Source organism: Myotis lucifugus, unplaced genomic scaffold (genome assembly GCF_000147115.1).
Source record: "Myotis lucifugus unplaced genomic scaffold, Myoluc2.0 scaffold_511, whole genome shotgun sequence".
Classification (NCBI taxonomy): Eukaryota; Metazoa; Chordata; class Mammalia; order Chiroptera; family Vespertilionidae; genus Myotis; species Myotis lucifugus.
The window spans coordinates 525,612-545,611 of NW_005871559.1; the positions used below are offsets into that span (position 1 = coordinate 525,612).

Here is a 20,000-nt window from a genome sequence, read left to right on the forward strand (position 1 = left end):
GCAGCTGATCGATGTTCTCTCTCATTGATGTTCCTAAGGCGAGGGCTAGCCCTCCATCTTGCCCAGGTAAGGCTAGGCCCTCCATCTTGCCCCAGGTTAAGGCTACGCCCTCCATCTTACCTTGCCATGTGCTTGGCAAGGAGCTTCTTCCCGGAAGTCTAAGCCTCTGCTAGCCACACCCAGGAACAAGACACCGACTTGGGCCTGGCCAATCGGCAAGGCCACAGCCCTTTCTCCTCCCCTTACTCCAACCCCCTATAAAACCCCTCTCCACACAGAGTTCTCTCTCTCTCTGCTTCCTGCTGCTGTGTCGGCAAGGTGGGGGAGCCGAGCTAGCTCGAATACAGACTCTTATGCTTTTGCATCGGACATGGCTGGCTCCCTGGTGTGGTTTCTTGGGGATCCTGAAATCTGGGCATAACAGTTTCTAACTCTCTATCCCTCTCCCTTCCTCTCTGTAAAAAATCAATAAAATATATTTAAAAAGAAAAAATGAGAAGTGGATCTGAATAAATATTTAAAAAAATAAAAGGAGGAAAAGCTTAAAGTTGTATAAGACATAACTACATGCATAACAGGGGATAAGTTTAGTTGCAGAAATTTAAGTCACCGATTTAAATATGTTAAATATTGCTAGTATATACTAAAAATGTCATCCAAAGGGTTAATAACCTAGGCTCAGGAAAAGATGAATGATTTGTCATGAAATAAAATAGAAGAAATTATTGGCATCAAATAAGATGAAATGAACTTTGTTGGGGGCCAACCCCAGCAGGTCCAGGGGTTCCCAAAGGTGTGGACAGAGTCGGCGAAGAAGGGAGGACATGGAGGCAGCGTTCAGTTGGTCATCATATCCAGGTTCTCTCTTTATTGTCCTGTTACATCTATATTTATACTACTTGATCCTATAAGCATGCCTCTATAATTACATCATGGTATGTTTTGGGTAACGTTCTACTGTTCCTTGTTTCTTATCTGACTTTTGCCAAAAATCCTGTCTCTATCTAGTTCTGTTGATTTTAATCTTGTCTAGGTTAATCTCTGTGTTCCATTATAAGGGCTATCCAAGGTCACTATTCTATTGCTCTACAGATAAGCTACAAGGAAGTGACTGAAGGAGTTTATCCTACCCAGTAAAGGTTATGTCCTCCCAGCCTCGCTGCTTGCCTTCCCTGGGACTGCCCTGTGTTAGTGGGTCTCCAGGGGTATAGGGTTTGGTGCTTTCCCTGGTGGGCAGACCCCTGGGGATGTGGGCCCAACAAGTCCCAAATTTATTGCCAACAGTCTTAGTCCAAGTTCCTCATAAGTAGTACATGGTATTTCTGTAACACTAGGGGGATTTACTGATTTATTCTCTTCCTTAGTCCTGTTAATCCCTAACCTGGGGAAACAACCTTTCTCGGGGAGGTGGTCCTGTTTAAAACACATAGCGCTAAGAGGGGGAGCAAACCATATTAAGAACAGTATGCCAGGTCCCTTGAAACATAAGCTGTGCAGATGTTTCTTCCCTGCAGCGACTGTGTCAAGCAGCAAGGGTGGACCGGCTTCCGGCATCTGGGCAGGGTCACGAGCGCATTCTCACTCTGTCTCTCCGGCCTCGTGCCCCTGCTCTCCTCAGCCACACCCACGAGGCAGCCAGGCCGAAGGCGGAAGGAGGCTGCCTGCAGGGCTGACCAGGTAGGACCCCAAAGCCAGGCCTGCATCAGGGCCCACTTGTGCCAAGTGGACGACAGAGTCAGAGCCAGGTCAAGGGTCCAGCCCTGCTGTCTGACCTTGCTCCGTCGCCTCTGGACCTGGGTGGGGTCGTACTCTGCAGGGCTGTTTGAGAAATGAGATGACAAGGGCAGAGCCGGGCCCCCGCGGGGATGGTGCAAGGAGCCGGCCCGGGGGGCCAGGCCAAGCAGCACCAGAGGCCGACCTCAAACGCAGACCTGCTTTGGGGTGGAGGACCTGCTGCTCTCGGATGCCAAGCTTGGTCCCTGGACCTCTTTTCCAGCCCTCCTTCCCTTCTGGAACCTTCTCTTGGTTCATGGCTCTAAAGCACCATGTGCTCTTGCCCTGGCTCTCCAGCCCAGCCTCGCCCAAGAACTCCACTCCTCCCATTAAAATGCAAATTCCGTGATGAAACATGGTTTTGTTGGCTTCCTCACCTTCAGCACCTAGAACAGCACCTGGCTCAGGTAGGGGCTCAGGAAATGCTGAGTAAACACAGGAAGGCCATCCGAGGCCTGAGAAACTCCTCAGAACCAGGAGTCAGAACAGTCAAACCACTGGCGGCACTGAACTGGCTGTCTCTGTTTTCATCCACTAGCGAATAGTGGGAGGTGTTTTTAAATCCTGACTCCAGGATATTTTTTCCATTGATTTTTTTAGAGAAAGTGGAAGGGAAAGAGGGAGGAGTAGACGGAGAGAAGAGAGAAGAGAGAGGAGAGAGGAGAGAGGAGAGAGAGAGAGAGAGAGAGAGAGAGAAGCATTGATATGAGAGAGACACATTGAGTAGTTGCCTCCCACATGTACCCCTGGGCCGGGATCGATCCTGCAACCCAGGTATGTGCCCTTGACCAGGAATTGAACCCGTGACCCTTTGGTTCCTGGGCCGACACTCTAATCACTGAGCAACACCGGCCAGAGCAGAATGGAAGATTTTATTGAGCATCGGTGACTTTTCTGGCTCCTTCACTGCGCCTCAGGCACTGAGTTCTGGGTGCCTTCTCTCTGTGAGGGTGGGGCTCAGAAGCAAGGGCTCCGAGCTGGAATCTTGCCTCTGGCACTTCCCAGCCCTGTGACCTTATCTGTGCCTCAGTTTCCTCCTCTGCAAAACCAGTGAAAGCTGTGCTGCTCACAGGTCCTTAAGCTGCGACTTGACATAGGCCAGGGGCTGAGAAACTGAATTCCGTGCCGTGTTAGTGGGACCCCCCCGGGCGTACCTGCACATTTTGGTGGTAGAATTGAAAAGTTTCACTTTGTAGCCGCTGTTGGAGATGAGCAGGAAGAGTTCCTTGGTGAGTGGTGGGTACCAGATCATACAGGTGGGGTAGTTGCCCTGGTCAGTTTGGTGAATGTCCAGTACTTCCAGGTGGTTTTTGTAGCTCCCGAGAAGATTATACTCGATCTGCAGAGGCGCCCAGACGGACAAACATGAAGACGGAGCTGGATGAAGTCAGCCCAGAGTCCTATTCTAAGAGAAGACTGGGCTAGACCCTTAACCTACTAAGCTACCAGGAGGGAGTATTCATTACGAGCAAAATGAGGAGTAAGCGCTCTGAAACATGATGCCATTTAATGCTCACCACTCCCGGCCAAGTAGTACTGCTGTGCCCATTTTACAGATGAGAAAACCGATGTTCAGAGAGGTTCAGGGGCTTGCCCAAGGTCATACAGTTAAGAAGTGGTAGGGTGAGGATTCAAATTTAGGTCCAGCTGACTCCAAAACCTGAACTCTTACAGTTATATTATAATGCTCCCTTTCCTATTATCTTGGGGGTAGGAATTCATTCATACCTAAGTCTCAGCACTTGATAGTCATAAATTAGCGGCCTGCTGAGTTTCACTGATGGGTAGGTTTTGGTGGCCAAACCAGGATGGAAGGATGGATGGATGGATGGATGGATGGATGGGTGGACGGATGGATGGGTGGGTGGATGGGTGGGAGGATGGGTGGATGGGTGAATGGATAGAATAAAGGAAGGAAGGGGAGGGAAATTAAGATGAGGGACAGATACACAGACTGACTGATTTCGAATGCTTTTGGCTTGATCATGTAACATTACATTTGACGCCGTCCCTACCTTTCCCTCTTATCTCACATTCTCCGTGAGGTGTCACATTTGGGGAGGAAGTGTCAGTGAGTGTCGGCTTTCCAAATTACACTGAGAGGCGAGGACGGCCAGGTTTCCCTGCTGTGGGAACACCACCTCCCTGCCGCCGCCGCACCTCTTCCCAGAAGCCTCCTCACTCAGGACACGAGTCGGAGCCGTGTTAAGACCAAGTACCAACTCGGAGGGGTTTGCACTACTTCTCGGTACATTCACTGTCTCCAACAAACACACACAGTGGGCCCGGGTCTGGGCCGGACACCAGGGATGGAACAAGGATGAGACGCGTGGGTGGCCCGGTGAACGAAAAGGACCCAGCTCACCAGGAGCCTGTCTCTCCCGAGGCTCAGCAGTCTGGGCTCATTGCTATCCAGATGAACCCCGAACAGGAGACTCCGGATGCTCTGGCGATGAGAACGCAGCCTTGCCAGGTATTCCCAGACCCTCTCACTATGCCTGACCTTGACCATGTAAACGGCCACAGTAAAATTTGCATCCTGCATATGAGCAAAAGAACAGAAGTTATTCCTTTTTACAGTTTTTAACTTAAAAAATAATCTTTATTGCCCTGGCCAGGTAGCTCAGTTGGTTAGAGCGTCGTCCCAGTGTGCCACGGTGATGGGTTCAATCTTGGTCAGGGCACATACTAGTACAAGAAGCAACCAATGAATGATAAACAAGTGGAACAACAATTCGATGTCTCTCTCTCCCTCCCTCTCTCTCTCTCTCTCTAAAAAGCAATTTTAAAAAATCATCATTATGTTTTTTGTACCAATTTTGCTGTTAGAATATTTTGTCTGAAAATAAATCTTTGTCTATCGGAGCAAGTGGTAAAATGATGCCCATTTTACAGATGAGAAAATTAAGGTTGAGAGTAGATAACTCACAAAGGTAGCAGTGCCTCTGACACCACCTCATCCCCACCTCATTCTCTGTGGAAGCCTTGACTCCTTTTGCCTTTGTCTCCCCATCTCTATATCCAGCTACAAATGAAAAGGTAGACTTTTTTTCTAAAAAGTATGATGATTGAGCCCTGGCCAGTGTTGCTCAGTGGGTAGAGTTTCGGCCCTTGAACCAAAGGTTGGTGGGTTCGATTCCTAGTCAAGGGCATGTACCTGGGTTGCAGTCTCAAATCCTAGCCCTGGTCAGGGGTGCATTTGGGAGGCAACCAATCAATGTGTCTCTTTCACATTGTTGTTTCTCTCTTTCTCTCCCTCTCCTTCCCTCCCTTCTACTCTCTCTAAAAAAATCAATGGAAAAAATATCCTTGGGTGAGGATTAACAAAACAAAGAAATGACTTTATTGTTCTCCTAAAAAATGACACATGCTCATTATAAATTTTTTTTTAAAAAGTATCATGGATGAGAGTGCCCCGGTCCAGCGTGCCGAGAGTGGCCTGAAGGGACCCTCAGGGGTGTGTGGCGGGAGGCGAGGGGGGTGCTTTCTGCCCTCTGGCAGTGCTTTGATTCTGACCGGAAGGCAGGTCAGGCCGAGGCCGGAGGCGATGGGGAAGCACCGGAAGGGGTGGACGGCGGTTTTGTCGAGTGAAGACGGTTGCTTTGTCTCTTCCCACAAACATCCAGGCAGGATGAGAACGGTGCGGACGAAGAGGACTGGCAGGAAGGCAGAGGGCGAGGGCGGAGGAAATCTTCACTGGGTTTAGGAACCCTATTCATAGAGGGGAGGACAGAATCCGAGGTACGGGTGGAAGACTTTGCTTTGAGATAAAGGAGAATGTCATCTCGTCACAAAAATGAAAGGGACAGATGAAAGAATGGATGCAGAGAAGGGGTCCCAAAAACTAACAAACCAAAGTAGTTGTCAGGGTCCAAGCTTAGAAGTTCTGAGGCCCTGGCCTTATTTTCAGGCAAAAGTCCCCTCACCCCACCCCTTTCCTCTTTTGATAACAGCTTTATCGAGCTATAATTCACATACAATGCAATTCATTTAAAGTGTACGGTTCAATGGGTTTTAGTATATTCCGAGCTGTACGTCCATCATCAAAAATTCTATATCCTTTAGCAGTTATTCTCTAACCCCCCAACCCCCCCTTTTTTTAATGTTTTTAAATTGATTTCAGAGAAGAAGGGAGAGAGAGAGAGAGAGAGAGAGAGAGAGAGAGAGAGAGAGACATCAATGATGAGAGAATTTTTGAATGGCTGCCTCCTGCATGCCCCCTACTGGGGATTGAGCCCGAAACCCAGGCATGTGCCCTGACTAGGAATTGAACCCTGACCTCATGGTTCATGGGTCAATGCTCAACCACTGAGCTACACTAGCCAGGCCCCCCTCTCTTTAAAAACAACAACAAAACAATAATTTTAGAGAGAGAAAAAGGGGGGAGGGAGGGAGGGAGAGAGAGAGAGAGAGAGAGAGAGAGAGAGAGAGAGAGAGAGAGAGAGACTGATTTGTTGTCTCACTTATTTATGCATTTATTGGTTGATTCTTGCATGTGCCCTGACCAGAGATCAAACCCACAATCGCTGTAAATCAGACTGAGCTACCTGGGGCCAGTGCCTCCTTGGTTTTAAATAAGGCTGCTGAGCCACACAGAACAGTCTCAGCGAAAACACTCACCGCGGTTGCCATGTACTGGGAGTTATGGGAGAAGCTGATGTGCGTCACGCTGGTCCTGGAATAGTTGAAAGGCTCTGGGATCCCATTTTCCAAGGACATTGCATCAAGAATGTAAACTGTCCCCTCGGTGAAGCCAGCTCCGAGAAGGTCTCCTGAAATCACAAGCCAGAGAACAGTGGTCGAAAGGGCTTCTTGCCTGGCTGGTGGGGCTCAATGGTTGAGTGTCGACCTATGAACCAGGAGGTCACAGTTCGATTCTAGGACAGGGCACATGCCCAGAGATGGTAGGCTTGATCCCCAGCGTGGGGCGTGCAGGAGGCAGCTGATAAATGATTCTCTCTCGTCATTGATGTTTCTATCTCTCTCTCCCTCTCCCTTCCTCTTTGAAATCAATAAAAATTTAAAAAAAATTTTTTTAAAAAAGGGCTTCTTTCATTTAAGAAACCAGACTCTGTGCCAGGCCTTGTCCTAGGTCGCCAGGAGACAGCGACGAGTGGCAGACTAGGTTCCTCGTCGGAGAAAACAACCCTGAAAAGCTGACAGCCTGGGAGGGATGCTCAGAGACCCTGAGCACCGAGGGCTGCAGGAGCCAGAGGGAGAAGGCATCTCGTCCGGCCAGGCCAGGCGGAGGGAGTCGGGTCAAGGCCAGCTCCCAGCAGCTGTGACAGCCACAGCCACGGCCATTGTGTCTGCTTCGCTCTGGAACCTGAGAGAGGCGGACACAACGAAAATACCTTCAGGGTTGTAGGTCAGACTCTGGATGCCAAGCCCCTTCTCGAAGACTCTGCTGAAAAGGTATTTTTTCTTTTTATAATCCCACACTTTGATCATGCCACAGGAACTCCCGATGGTGATGAGGGGCTGATACGGGTGGCAGGAGATGGCACAAATGGCTTCCTTGGGCTCTATGAGTAACTTCTCCAGCTTGGTCTCATCTGCCTTTAAGTGGTACACGATCGCATCAGATGTTCCGATGATAAAATTCCTGTTTGCCAAGGAGAGACCAAACAGCATCAGCGTTTGCAGGGAACGGGCGCGCCAGCCAGCCACGCTGCTTCTAATTGCCCATGAAACGCCTCTGTCGTCTGTAATTTAGTGACATTATTAACCCACCCGCCTCCAAAAATATACCACGCACCCCCAACAGCCTCCATTTGCAAGTGAAAAAGCCCACATTTCTCCATGGAAATTGAGTCATTAGGCATGCAGATGGACAGTCGGTTGTACAATTAGCTAATCTGCACATGCAAATATTCATTTGTGTATGCAAATATGGAGCTGGGCGCACACATACAGCCGCGCCTGCAGATACCGCCAGGGTAATTGAGCAGGCTCACAGATAATTCCGTCTTGAAATGTTATGGCTATTCATTATCAAAGGCCTTTAACTGCGCCGCGAGGACAAACTCGGCTTCCAGAAGAGACCGGCCTGCAAGCGAAGGGCTCCAGGCGGAGCAGAGCTCAGAGCTCTGGGAGAAGCCCTTGCAGCTTCCAGTCACGGAAGATTCTTCATATGAAATTCATGTTTCATTTTTAAAAAGGAGTCGGGATTATCATCAGCCAGAGAGACCCATCTACCAGCTGTGCTCAGGACTGACCCGGACGGCCGGTTCCCTCACTTCCCATCCCAGGAACGGGGTGGACACTCCCGGCCCGTCCTTTCTGACCATCCAGACGACGAGATTCAGGAACAACGTACCTTATGACAAAAATGTCACCTTTTAAAGTGCAGTCTGAAGGGTAGTTTGATTTCTCGGTAGGAGGCGTCGCCGGGGTCTTCGAGAAGGACAGCGTTCTTATGGAGCTCAGTTTGAAGTTGCTGAACCAGTTCATGATGGACAGGGTGCGATCGTAGAACTTAATGTTACCCTTCACGTCACCTGTGACAATATAGCTGCAATGGAGAATAACATCAGTTTGTTAAAGAATAGTAATAAGTGCCGTCTATATTTTTAAACATTTTTTTTCAAATAAAAAATTGTTGTTGGTTGGAGAGAGAGGAAGGGGCAGGAGGGAGAGAGAGAAATGCTGATTTGTTGTTTCACTTATTTATGCATTTATTGGTTGCTTCCTGCATGTCCCCTGACTGGGGATTGAACCTGCAACCTTGGCGTATCAGAATGATGCTCCAGCCAACTGAACTACCCAGCCAGGGCCTCAGTACCATGTACTGAGCACTTAATTGTATGTCAGGCTCTGGATTCCTTCTGGGCATTGTAAAAACTCCACTTAATGCTCTGCCCTGTGAGGCTGGTTTTGCTCTTATCCCCTTTACAGCTAGGGAACTAAGGCTCAGAGAAGTTCAGAAACCTGCTCAAGGCCTGGGGTTGCCAGATTTAGCAAATAAACATGCAGGAAGCCCAGTTAAATGTGAATTTCAGACAGACAATGAGTCATTTTTGAGTGTAAGTTCGTCCCCAATATTGTACGGGACATACTTATGCCTGGCAACCCTTTCAGGTCCACGTGGCGAGCGAGACCATGCAGGGGTCCAGGTGTGTCCCACACAGTCGCTGCTCTCGGCTCTGTGATCCCCTGCTCTCCGAGACCAGCTACAGTGACTTAACATTCTCCGCCTTGAGACTGCAGACGACCACAGAGGCTGTCTGCCGGCCTTCCAAGATCTCACAAGCTGCAAATGGGGTACCAGCCACTTTATAAGAAGGCACTGCTGCCCGGCCAGTATGGCTCCGTGGTGGAGCGTAGACCCAGGTACTAAGAGGTCACGGTTCGATTCCCGGCCAGGGCACATGGCTGGGTTTCGGGCTCCATTTCCCGTAGGGGGCGTGCAGGGGACAGCAGATCAATGATGTTTCTCTTGTTGATGTTTCTCTCTATCCCTCTCCCTTCCTCTCCCTAAAACACAATTAAAACATTTTTTTTTTAAAAAAAAGAAGGCATTGCTGTTAGAGCAACTGTAAAACCCTGTCCAATCACCACAGCCAAAGGCAAAGATGCTTTTATTTCCAGTCCTCAGATCCATCCCTAATGGGCTTGCTTTTTAAAAAAAAAAAAAAATTTTTTATTCATTTTAGAGGGGAAGGGAGAGGGGGAGAGAGAAATAGAAACATCAATGACGAGAGAGAATCGTTGATTGGCTGCCTCCTGCACACCCCCTACTGGGGATCAAGCCTGCAACCCAGGCATGTGCCCTTGACTGGAATCGAACCTGGGACCCTTCAGTCTGCAGGCCGACCCTCCATTCACTGAGCCAAACCAGCTAGGGCAGTGGTTCTCAACCTTGGCTGCCCATGAGAATCACCTGGGAATCTTTTTAAAATTCTGATTTCTGGGCCTCATCCTCCGGAAATTCTGTTTCTTTGTTAGTAGTAATGTTGTGGCCCCACCCCATAACAAAGAAACAGAATTTCCGGAGGATGAGGCCCAGAAATCAGGATTTTAAAAAGATTCCCGGTGATTCTCATGGGCAGCCAAGGTTGAGAACCACTGAGCTAGGGCAAGGACTTGCTTTTTTTAAGCCTCTGACAGAATTCTAATCACGGGGGAAGTTGAGGGGGAGGGGGAGTGAGTTTCCTCTTATATACCCAAAGTGATTAAATGAGGTTTCTGATTAATAAGCAAGGCAGGTGGGCTGTGTAATTGGCGAAAACGTCTTTCACTGCCCTCTGCTGGACAGAAACGGAAAGCAGGCCACGCGTTTTCAGAGAGCTTTCCTGGCTGGGTTTCATTTAACGTGGGGGGAACCGAGGCCTGGTCTTTCCTGGGCCCTAACCCCCGACTAATACAAGACTGATGGCATCGTGAACTGCAATTTTATTACTTACTGATCTCTTCGCACCGCCGAGTGAGGATGCTAATGGCGTTTCTCTGTAAACCTGCACCAGGGCCTCAGCGTCTGCTGTACAAAAGGAAGGAGAGGGGCCTGGCCCGTCTGGCTCGGTGAATCTCTGGTCCAGGCCACGTAACTGGGCTGCAGGATCGATCCCCAGCGCTGGCTGGGCCGTGTGCAGGAGGCAAACAATCAGTGTGTCTCTCTCACATCAATGTTTCTCTCTATGTGTGTGTGTCTTTCCCCCTCCCTTCCACTCTCTAAAAATCAATGAAAGAATATCCTCCGGTGAGGATTTAAAAAAAAAAAAAAAGGAAAGGAAAGGGAAGCAAAGCAGCTTTCAGAAAGCAGGTGGCCCGGGGGCTCCAACCATACAGGCAGGGTCCTGGTCTTTAGGGGATTTTCTCCATCCTTTTGGGAACTTCTCTCTCACACCAGTGAGGACTATTTGGCTCAGAGCTCCCCTGTGCCAGACAGTGAGCTAAGCGTTTTACATGCCTTGTCTCCCTAACTCCTCATGAAATCACTCGGAGACGGATGCTATTGTGCTCATCTTACAGATGGAAAAACGGAAGCTTGACGAAGTTCAGTTCTCTGCCCACTCAGCAAGATAGGGATGTATCTGGAATGGGAACACTCTCTCTTTCTCTGAGGCAAAGGCTTTTTATAAAAAAATATATTTTTTTTTTATTGATTTCAGAGAGGAAGGGAGAGGGAGAGAGAGATAGAAACATCAATGATAGAATCATTGATTGGCTGCCTCCTGCATGCCTCCTACTGGGGATCCAGCCTGCAACCCAGGCATGTGCCCTTGACCAGAATTGAACCTGGGACCCTTCAGTCCCCAGGTCAACACTCTATCCACTGAGCCCAACTAATGTCCCTGGAAATATTCTATGCATATACAAAATACAGGTATACATTTAAAGGGGTTTTTAATACCTTTATAGGCCCTGGACAGGTAGCTCTGTTGGTTAGAGCATCATCCCTATATGCCAAGATTGTGGGTTTGATCCCCGGTCAGGACACATACAAGAATCAACCAATGAATGCATGAATAAGTGGGATAACAAATCGATGTTTCTCTCCCTCCCTTCCTCTCTAAAAATCAATAAAATTTTATAAAAGACTTTGATGGTCTTTTTAAGAAATGAAATATCTACACTAATAAAAAACAAAGATGCTAATCGACCATACCTTTGCTACGCCCATCAGCCAATCAGAAGAGTATGTAAATTAACCCAACAAAGATGGCCGTTAAATTTGCATACTGCAGGCAGGCAGGGTGGGGCAGCGCTATCCGCTGCCCGCCCCAACCGCGGGATTGGGCCTGCCCTGTGCAACCCGGGGAGGCGGGGCAGGCACCGTGGGATTGGGCCTGCCATCTGCCCCCCAGGGAGCGGGCCTAAGCCAGGAGGTGGTTATCTCCCAAGGGGTTCCAGACTGTGAGAGGGCACAGGTTGGGCTGAGAGACACCCCTCTCTGCCAGTGCACAAATTTTTGTGCACCAGGCCTCTAATATATATATATATATAAATAAAGCTAAGCGACCGGCCAACCAGCCAACTGGCCAACTGGCCAGTAAGTATGACGCACACTGACCACCAAGGGGCAGATGCTCAATGTAGGAGCTGCCGAGCGATGGCAACTTTGCAGAGTGTCCTCTCACACTCCGGACCCCTCAGGGGATGTCAGAGAGCCGGTTTCAGCCCAATCCCTACAGGCCAGGTTGAGGGACCCCACCTGCCTGAGGGACCCCACTCATTCCGCAGACGCCCTTTGAGCCCCGGCGCCACCCCAGGTATGGCCAGTTGGGGAGGGACTTCAGGAGGTTGGCTCCAAGGTGTGTCCAGCCCATCTCGCCCAGTCTCACCCCGCCGGCCACCTTCTAATTAATTTCCTTTCAATGTGCACAAATCTGTGCACTGGGCCTCTAGTATTTTTATAATCATCTACGGCTACTTTTTAGTTCTGTTAATTACCTGTCAACTGTAGTAAGCACAGTGATACCCTCTTTCTGCAAGTGAACCAGTTTACAAGGCTTGATGTAGGGGAGGGTGGAGGTAGACAGCGGGGGGCGGTACACATCCCAGACCACCAGCTTCCCTTCCAGGGTGGCCGACAGGACTTGGGTTAAATTCAGGTGAAAGATGGACTGGCTGAACTTCCCCACGTGCTTGTTGAACGTCTGCATTTCAAAAGGCAGATCATGAGCTATCGTTGGTGAGACGCATAGAACAAACTGTTTACCCACACGTGGCGTTTTATAATACCGCCCTGAAATGCAGTAGAAAAAGATACAAAAGTTTAAAAAGCACACATCAATCCCTTAAAGAAACGCTCCCCTGTGGATTGCCCTGGCCCAGGCAGCTCTGAAGCTCACGTGCTAAGACTGAGTGACAGGTTGTGTATTCTGTCCGTTAAACTGTTTGCTGAAAGCAAATGCCAGAGTGGCCAACCTCTGCTCCTACCTGTTCCACTTTCCTCGCTGAGGTTTCAGAGACGGATAAAGAAACCAAGGTCTGCCGTGGGCAGCAGCACGCCCCCGCCGTAAGACACCGTAAAACAGTTCTCCCGGCCGCCCTGGGACCGTCCATTACTCTCATCGGTGGGAGTGAAGCACTGTACACGGAAGTGTCCCTCAGGCTCCCCGTGAGGCTTGTGCTGCGTAGAACAAGGCGAGCCAGGCCTTGGAGGCAGCGCTGTCCTTGCCGGGTCACACGGAGCGATCGCCTGTGTGGCGGAACTGTGTCACGTCGCCTGCGCATTTCCTGACCTGAGACTCGTGTGGTCTGTGCTCAGCGAGAACCACAGGCTAGTTTTTCTGCTTCCCGTCTGCACTCCTGGTGTGACTCCCAGAAACTCCATGTCTAAGCGGGGCATGCCAAGAGGAAAGACGACGACGAGACAGACGGACATGGGAGAGATGATTCTGTCTGCAAACTCTTGTTTTTCGTAGATCAAATTATCAGCAAATAAACGCAGGCAGTTCCAGTTATTCGTGGCCGTTATGCTCCATGGGAGTCTCTGCAGATTGAAATAATAAAAATGCTTCGTATTGAAACGGGGCTGCTCTTAGAAAAAGCCGGGTGCCCTTGCTTAACCAGTTGTTTTTTTGTTGTTGTTTTTACTGATCCTCTTGTGTTCAGGCCAGACGAGGTAAACCTTAGGATCTTAGACAATTGGGCGGCAGACGTACTGCGTCGTATGACAGACAGACTGCAAGTTCCTCTCCTTTGTTTCATTTGCTGATCCCTCACGGAGCGGCTTCACTCCCTGCTCTGGGTTCTCTCTATACCTCCCCTTTAAGACGTTGTCTAAGGCCACGAATAACTGGAACTGCCTGCATTTATTTGCTGATAATTTGATCTACGAAAAACAAGAGTTTGCAGACAGAATCATCTCTCCCGTGTCCGTCCGTCTCGTCGTCGTCTTTCCTCTTGGCATGCCCGCTTAGACATGGGGTTTCTGGGAGTACACCAGGAGTGCAGACGGGAAGCAGAAAAACTAGCCTGTGGTTCTCGCTGAGCGCAGACCACACGGGTCTCAGGTCAGGAAATGCGCAGGCGATGGGACCCAGTTCCGCCGCACAGGCGATCGCTCCGGGTGACCAGGCAAGGACAGCGCTGCCTCCAAGGCCTGGCTCGCCGCGCTTCTACTGGCTCTTAAAAATCTAAATGCCTGATATCTTTTCTTACAATATGCTTTTATAGATTTCAGAGAGAGGAAGGGAGAGGGAGAGAGAAAGAAACATCAGTGATGAGAGAGAATCATCGATTGGCTGCCTCCTGCACGCCCCATGCCGGGGATCAAGCCCACAACATGGGCATGTGCCCTAACCAGGAATAGAACTATGACCTCCTGGTTCATAGGTCGATGCTCGACCACTGAGCCACACTGGCTGGGCTCAATATCTTTATTACTCTGAACACTGAGCAGCCAGCTACTCTGTGTTCAACTACTCTACTTACGTGACTCCATACTAACTGCCCTTCTTTGTCATATGTGCACGCATAGCTTACTAAAGCCTTCACTTTCTGGGGGGATTATGTTCTCATGGGAGTAAACTTCCTTTTCTATAATATTTTATTTTTAACAGCACATCCGTTATTTTCAACTGACAAATTCAATATGGTAAAGGACCCAACGAAAGTATTTTTATATATTATTTCCCTATATTAAGACATGCAAAGAGCAGCCCAAAATGACTAAGCTCACACGTACATGTTTATTCTCCACAAAACCAGATGTATAAAAAAGCGACGGGGAAAAAATAAATATAACTAAATAAAAAAGCGATGGACATACTCACTTTTTCTGTTAAAAGTGGGGCACTGTGAATAAGTATCCCTCTCTCTTCATACTGGTAAGTACAGAAAAAAAAAAAACAAACATCACTACTAAAACAAAGACCTGGTTCCCCAAAGAACTAACCGCATAACAACAAAATCGGAACAAACGCGTCGAAACAGGCTCAGAGCTTCGCAGCTTCTACAGGTAAGAGGACTGCTGCCTCCAGGGACAGCCAGAAACATTCAGCCAGAAGAGCAAACACGTGAAGAATTGCCACAAATGATTGCGACCTGAAATGGTGGTCAGTGCGAGTGGATTCCACCTGTATAAGGCTTTCAAGCTATCACAAATACCTGAAGTAATGATCATCGCTGAAAATCAGCCACACAATGTGTTTTTTGTTATTTACTGGCATCTTTTATTGAGGTAAAGTGGACATCACATAAAATCAGCCACTGGCCCTTTTAAAGCGTACAATTCAGTGATACTTAGTCTGTGAACAATGCTGTGTAACCATCATTCCTCTCCCAGAGGGAAGCCCCTGCCCATTAAGTGGTCCTGCCCCAGCCCCTCCTCCAGCCCCGAGAACCACTATTCTGGGTCCTGTCTCGATGGGTTTACCTATTCTGGACATTTCACATAAGGGGAATATTCCATGTACACCACGTGACTTTTTGTGTCTGGCTTCTCTCTCACTCAGCGTCACGTTTTCAAGGTTCATCCATGGTGAAGGATGAAATCAGTTCTCCATTCCTTTTAATGGCTAAATACTATTCCATTGTATAGATGGACCACCTTTTGTTTATCCACTCATGTGTTAATAGACATTCGGTTTGGTTCAACTTTTTGGTTATTGCGAATGTCACTGCCGCTGTGAACACCTGTGTGTATTTTTTGTCTGTTTTCAATTCTTTTGAGGCTATACCTAGGAATTGCTGACTCGTATGGTAATTTTACGTTTAACTTCTTTTAAAAAATACGTTGTTATTGTTTTTTTGAGAGAGAGAGAGAGGGAGGGAGAGGAAGGGAGATAGAAACATCCATGATAGAGAAACACTGATGAGCTGCCTCCTGCACGCCCACTACTGGAGATCGAGCCTGAAACCCCAGCATATGCCCTGACCGGAAATCAAACCAGACACCTCTTGGTACATGGGACGACGCTCAATCCACTGAGCCACACTGGCTGGGCTATGTTTGACTTTTGATCTTGTTTTAATGTCATAATTTTGCCCTGTGTCAGTATAAATATTGCTGATCTGTTTTCTAATCCTTTCTAAAAGGCCCAAGATCTCAAAAAACAAAAACAAAACAAAAACACCACCCTATACTTTAGACGTGTTAAATATATTCATATAGATATTTGACTTTTTACTTAAAAATTAAATAAGAGTTAAATTATCTACTTCAGAATTAATATGCTAATTTCCAATGTGACTAAAATAAATACTGTCATTAAATCAAAACATTTCAATATATTTATTGCTTCCTAAGTACATACAATATTGTTACATTACCAAAACATCTGTCCTCAAAGGATGAACATGTGTTTGTTAGTAAATTTAAAACAAATCGAGATATTTGTACTTACCCACAAATAATATATTGCCCGTACTTTACTATTGCTCACCAATTCTTTATTATTTGTTGGATTAAAAATAAGGTAGTTCTGAAATATAAAGTATGGAGACATATTACAATAAACAATAAATTTCCTGTTTCTCTCTGGTTAAGCTAAATGTTCAAATTAAGTGAGATTTTTATTAAAATACATAACTGAATAGGAATCTAAGACAGAGCAGACATGGCATTGTATAAGCAGGAGGAATATAAATACCGATCATTAAAGTTAATGGTCTCAGTGCATTCCCTTTCTTAGTCTCATTTATTATAACTCATCATCTAGGAATTAGAACGAGCAAAAGTAAACCGGCATTCACCAACAACTTTTTTTCTGTGTTCTTTAGGAGAAAGGCCACTGCGTACACAGTTCTGAATCCGACAGGGCCACAGGCAGCTTGGAATGAATACAAAATATTGGAAGGAGATTCTGCTTCCTGCCAAGGTGCTGAACAGCAGGGGGACCTGGCTCCCTTCCTGAAAGCCAGCCCTGCAGATCCTCTAGAAGCGAGGGAAGCGTGCAACGCAGAGACTGAACAATCCCTCAACAGAAAGTGGGAAATCCCTGGGAGACTTTCCAGTACATCTTGAGATGGCACGGGTACAGCCCGAGATGCAGGGTTGCAGGCGTGGCATCAAGAAGCAAGTTGGATGCCGAACCGGTTTGGCTCAGTGGATAGAGCGTCAGTCTGCGGACTCAAGGGTCCCAGGTTCGATTCCGGTCAGGGGCATGTACCTTGGTTGCGGGCACCTCCCCACTGGGGGGCGTGCAGGAGGCAGCTGATCGATGTTTCTCTCTCATCGATGTTTCTAACTCTCTATCCCTCTCCCTTCCTCTCTGTAAAAAATCAATAAAATATATATAAAAAAAAAAAAAAAGAAGCAAGTTGGACAAAGACGTTGAATGCGTATATGCACAACACAGCCTATAGGGTGCTGAAGGCCTGGGGAGGGCGGGAGGGAGGGGGGACGGGGGCGGGCTGGAGGGGGTCAATGGAGGAAAAAAGGGGACATATGTAACATTTTCAATAATTAAAGCATCATTTTTTTAAAAAGCAGCAGGTTGGAGCCTGGCTAGTGTGGCTCAGTAGTTGAGTGTCGACCTATAACCAGGAAGTCACAGTTCAATTCCCGGTCGGGGCACATGCCCAGAGTTTAAGGCTCAATCCCCAGTGGAAGGTGAGCAGGAGACAGCCCATCAATCTCTCTCTCTCTCTCCCTCTCCCTTCCCCTCTGAAATCAATAAAAATATATTTAAAAAAAAAAAAGTACAGTAGAATCTGGCACATAAGAAGTATTCAAAAAAATTAGTTATTATCAGAAATCAAATGAGATCTCGGTTACGAAAACATTTTAAAAAGCTCTACTGCACCAAAACTCACTAAAACAAGAAGTCGCTTTGGCTTGGCTTGAGTGACTTTAGGTAGGTCCTTCCAGGCTCAGACTGAACTCACCTGAAAACCGTACTCCTTGGGCAGGTCCAGCGTGCATGCCGGTGTTTCGGCCGCTAAAGTCCACCTCCAGATGCAAACTTTCTGTAAGTGAGAGCAGACAGGAGGACGGGGTGTCCGGGGGCCTCTGGACTCACCACCCTGCTGGTTAACCCTGGAACCTGTGCACTAAGCACAGCACCCAGGCTAAGCCGCGAGGCACTGAGCTCCTGACAACGTGGAGTCCAGTCTTCCCAAGAGCGTCGCAGGTGCCACGTGGCCGGAACAGAGCGGCTCCCGGGGCTGCTCTGGATGCGTTGGCCAGCCCACGGAGGCCACCCTGAAGGTCCCTGTACCTGGATTTCGGCATCTGAGATGGTTGCCAGATACTTGGCATCGCGGGTCATGGCTATGGCCCTGATGCCTTCGCCGTCCGGGCAGCTGTCGAATATTGTGTGCACGGGAATCCTGCAAGACAGGACGGGGGACAAGCATTTGCTGGGCCTGCCCTGGTTCCCACAGGGACCCACTTCAAAAGCAGAACGACTGTGGATAAATAAATGTGGTGTTTCCATGCAGCGGAGTATTACTCGGCCGTGAAAAGAAACGAAGCACCGACACTCACTGCAACGTGGATGAACCTTACGTCGTGCAGAGCCCGGCCGGCGTGGCTCAATGGTTGAGTGTCAACCCACGAACCAGGTCACAGCTCGATTCCTGGTCAGGGCACATGCCCGGGTTGCAGGCTTGATCCCCAGTAGGGGGCGTGCAAGGGGCAGCCAATGGATGATTCTCTCTCATTGAATGTTCTCTCTATCCCTCTCCCTTCCTATGAAATCAATAAAAAGATATTTTTTAAATAATTCTTTATTGTTGAAAGCATTACATATGTCTTCTTTTTCCCCCACTGACCCCCTCCAGCCCACCCGTACCCCCTGCCTCAGGACCTCGCCACCCCATTGTCTGTGTCCATGGGCCATGCATATATGTATACAAGGTCTTTGGTTGATTACCTCCCACCTACCCACCCTCCCCGGCCTTCCCTCCGAGATTCCACACTCTGTCGCATGCTTCCATGTCTCTGGATCCACTCCGTTCATCAGTTTATTTTATTAGATTCCACATATGAGTGAGATCATGTGATTCTTGTCTTTCTCTGACTGACTTATTTCACTTAGCATGATGCTCTCCAGGTCCCTCCATGCTGTCTCAAAGGGTAAGAGATTCTTCTTTTTTACCACTGCATAGTATTCCATGATATAAATGTACCACAGCTAATAAAAAGATATTTTTTTTAAAAAGAAGAAGGTAGATTGGGGAAAGTCACCACAATTTTGTGAAAAAAGCAAATTGCAAAACAGTATACACAGCATGTCCTGAGTGTGTGTGTGTGTGTGTGTGTGTGTGTGTGTGTGTTTATAGGAATAGATTCCCAACTAAACAATGGTGACTTGGAGAAGGGGTTTGAGTACGAAGGACTTTATTTTATTTTTTTTATAAACTTCTGTACTGTGTCACTTAGCAAGATGTTAGAACTGTAAGAAACAGACAAAGCCTCGACACATGCAGAGATTAATCAGGACATTTAAACATCTAAGAGAGCCAAAGGAATGCAACGGACAACAGAAGCCATGATGGAAGTAAGCTGTCATGTTGGGGTCCCCGACTTCATCAGAAATGAAGAGCGGGTGGTGGCAAGAAGATGCAATACAGGAACCTGGCTACCAGCTCCCCCCCCCTTTTTTTTTCCATTATGGAGCTGTTGGTCCAGAGAATACGATCAGTGTCCTGCTTGGCCAGAACCAGGTCCGTGTGCTGGCTGAGGGCCAGCCTGGTTCTCTGCCGCCCGGGAAACTCCATCCCACTGTGTAGCCGCCCCAAACATTCATGTGGAAAGGCGGTCAGACCGCACGTCGTTGGGAATGGCACAATGATGTCCTTAGTTGGAAGATATATCTTACCCCTGGGGAGATGTAGAATTCAATATAGAGAAGATGAAATCAGTCAAACCTACACTTTTTTTGTTATCCTCACCCAAGGATATTTTTCCATTGATTTTAGAGAAAGTGGAAGAAAGAGGGAGAGATGAAGAGAAACACTGACGTGAGAGAAACATCGACTGATTGCCTCCTGTACACACCCTGACCAGGGCCGGGCCAGGGAGGAGCCTGCAACCGAGGTACATGCCCTTGACGGGACTTGAACCCGGAACCCTTTGGTCTGCAGACTGACACTCTATCCTCTGAGCCAAACCAGGTAGGACCAGACCTACACTCTTAACATATTTGTGATTAGAGAATCAGTTGCTTCTTATTAGGAACTAGAAGCCCGGTGCATGAAATTCGTGCACAGGGGTGTGTCCCCCCTCAGCCCAGCCTTCACCCTCTCCAATCTGGGACCCCTCGAGGGATGTCTGACTGCCCACCGGGATCGGGCCTAAACGGGCAGTCGGACATAACCACTCCCGTGCCAGC

The 20,000-nt window shown here is 48.1% G+C and overlaps 1 protein-coding gene across 1 annotated transcript in view; it reads right to left on the reverse strand.

Moving 5' to 3' along the window:
• WDR66 (WD repeat domain 66) overlaps window positions 1–20,000 on the reverse strand; it is a 46,002-nt gene that overhangs the window by 17,563 nt on the left and 8,439 nt on the right. Inside the window, exons 6-15 of the mRNA XM_023745041.1 lie at window positions 17,883–17,994; window positions 17,551–17,631; window positions 16,068–16,145; window positions 14,496–14,546; window positions 12,166–12,371; window positions 8,093–8,287; window positions 7,128–7,378; window positions 6,394–6,545; window positions 4,139–4,312; window positions 2,928–3,112 (exon numbers count right to left, since the gene is read on the reverse strand). Of these exons, the coding sequence (XP_023600809.1) occupies window positions 2,928–3,112; window positions 4,139–4,312; window positions 6,394–6,545; window positions 7,128–7,378; window positions 8,093–8,287; window positions 12,166–12,371; window positions 14,496–14,546; window positions 16,068–16,145; window positions 17,551–17,631; window positions 17,883–17,994 (1,485 nt within the window). The remainder of the gene's footprint in view (window positions 1–2,927; window positions 3,113–4,138; window positions 4,313–6,393; window positions 6,546–7,127; window positions 7,379–8,092; window positions 8,288–12,165; window positions 12,372–14,495; window positions 14,547–16,067; window positions 16,146–17,550; window positions 17,632–17,882; window positions 17,995–20,000) is intronic.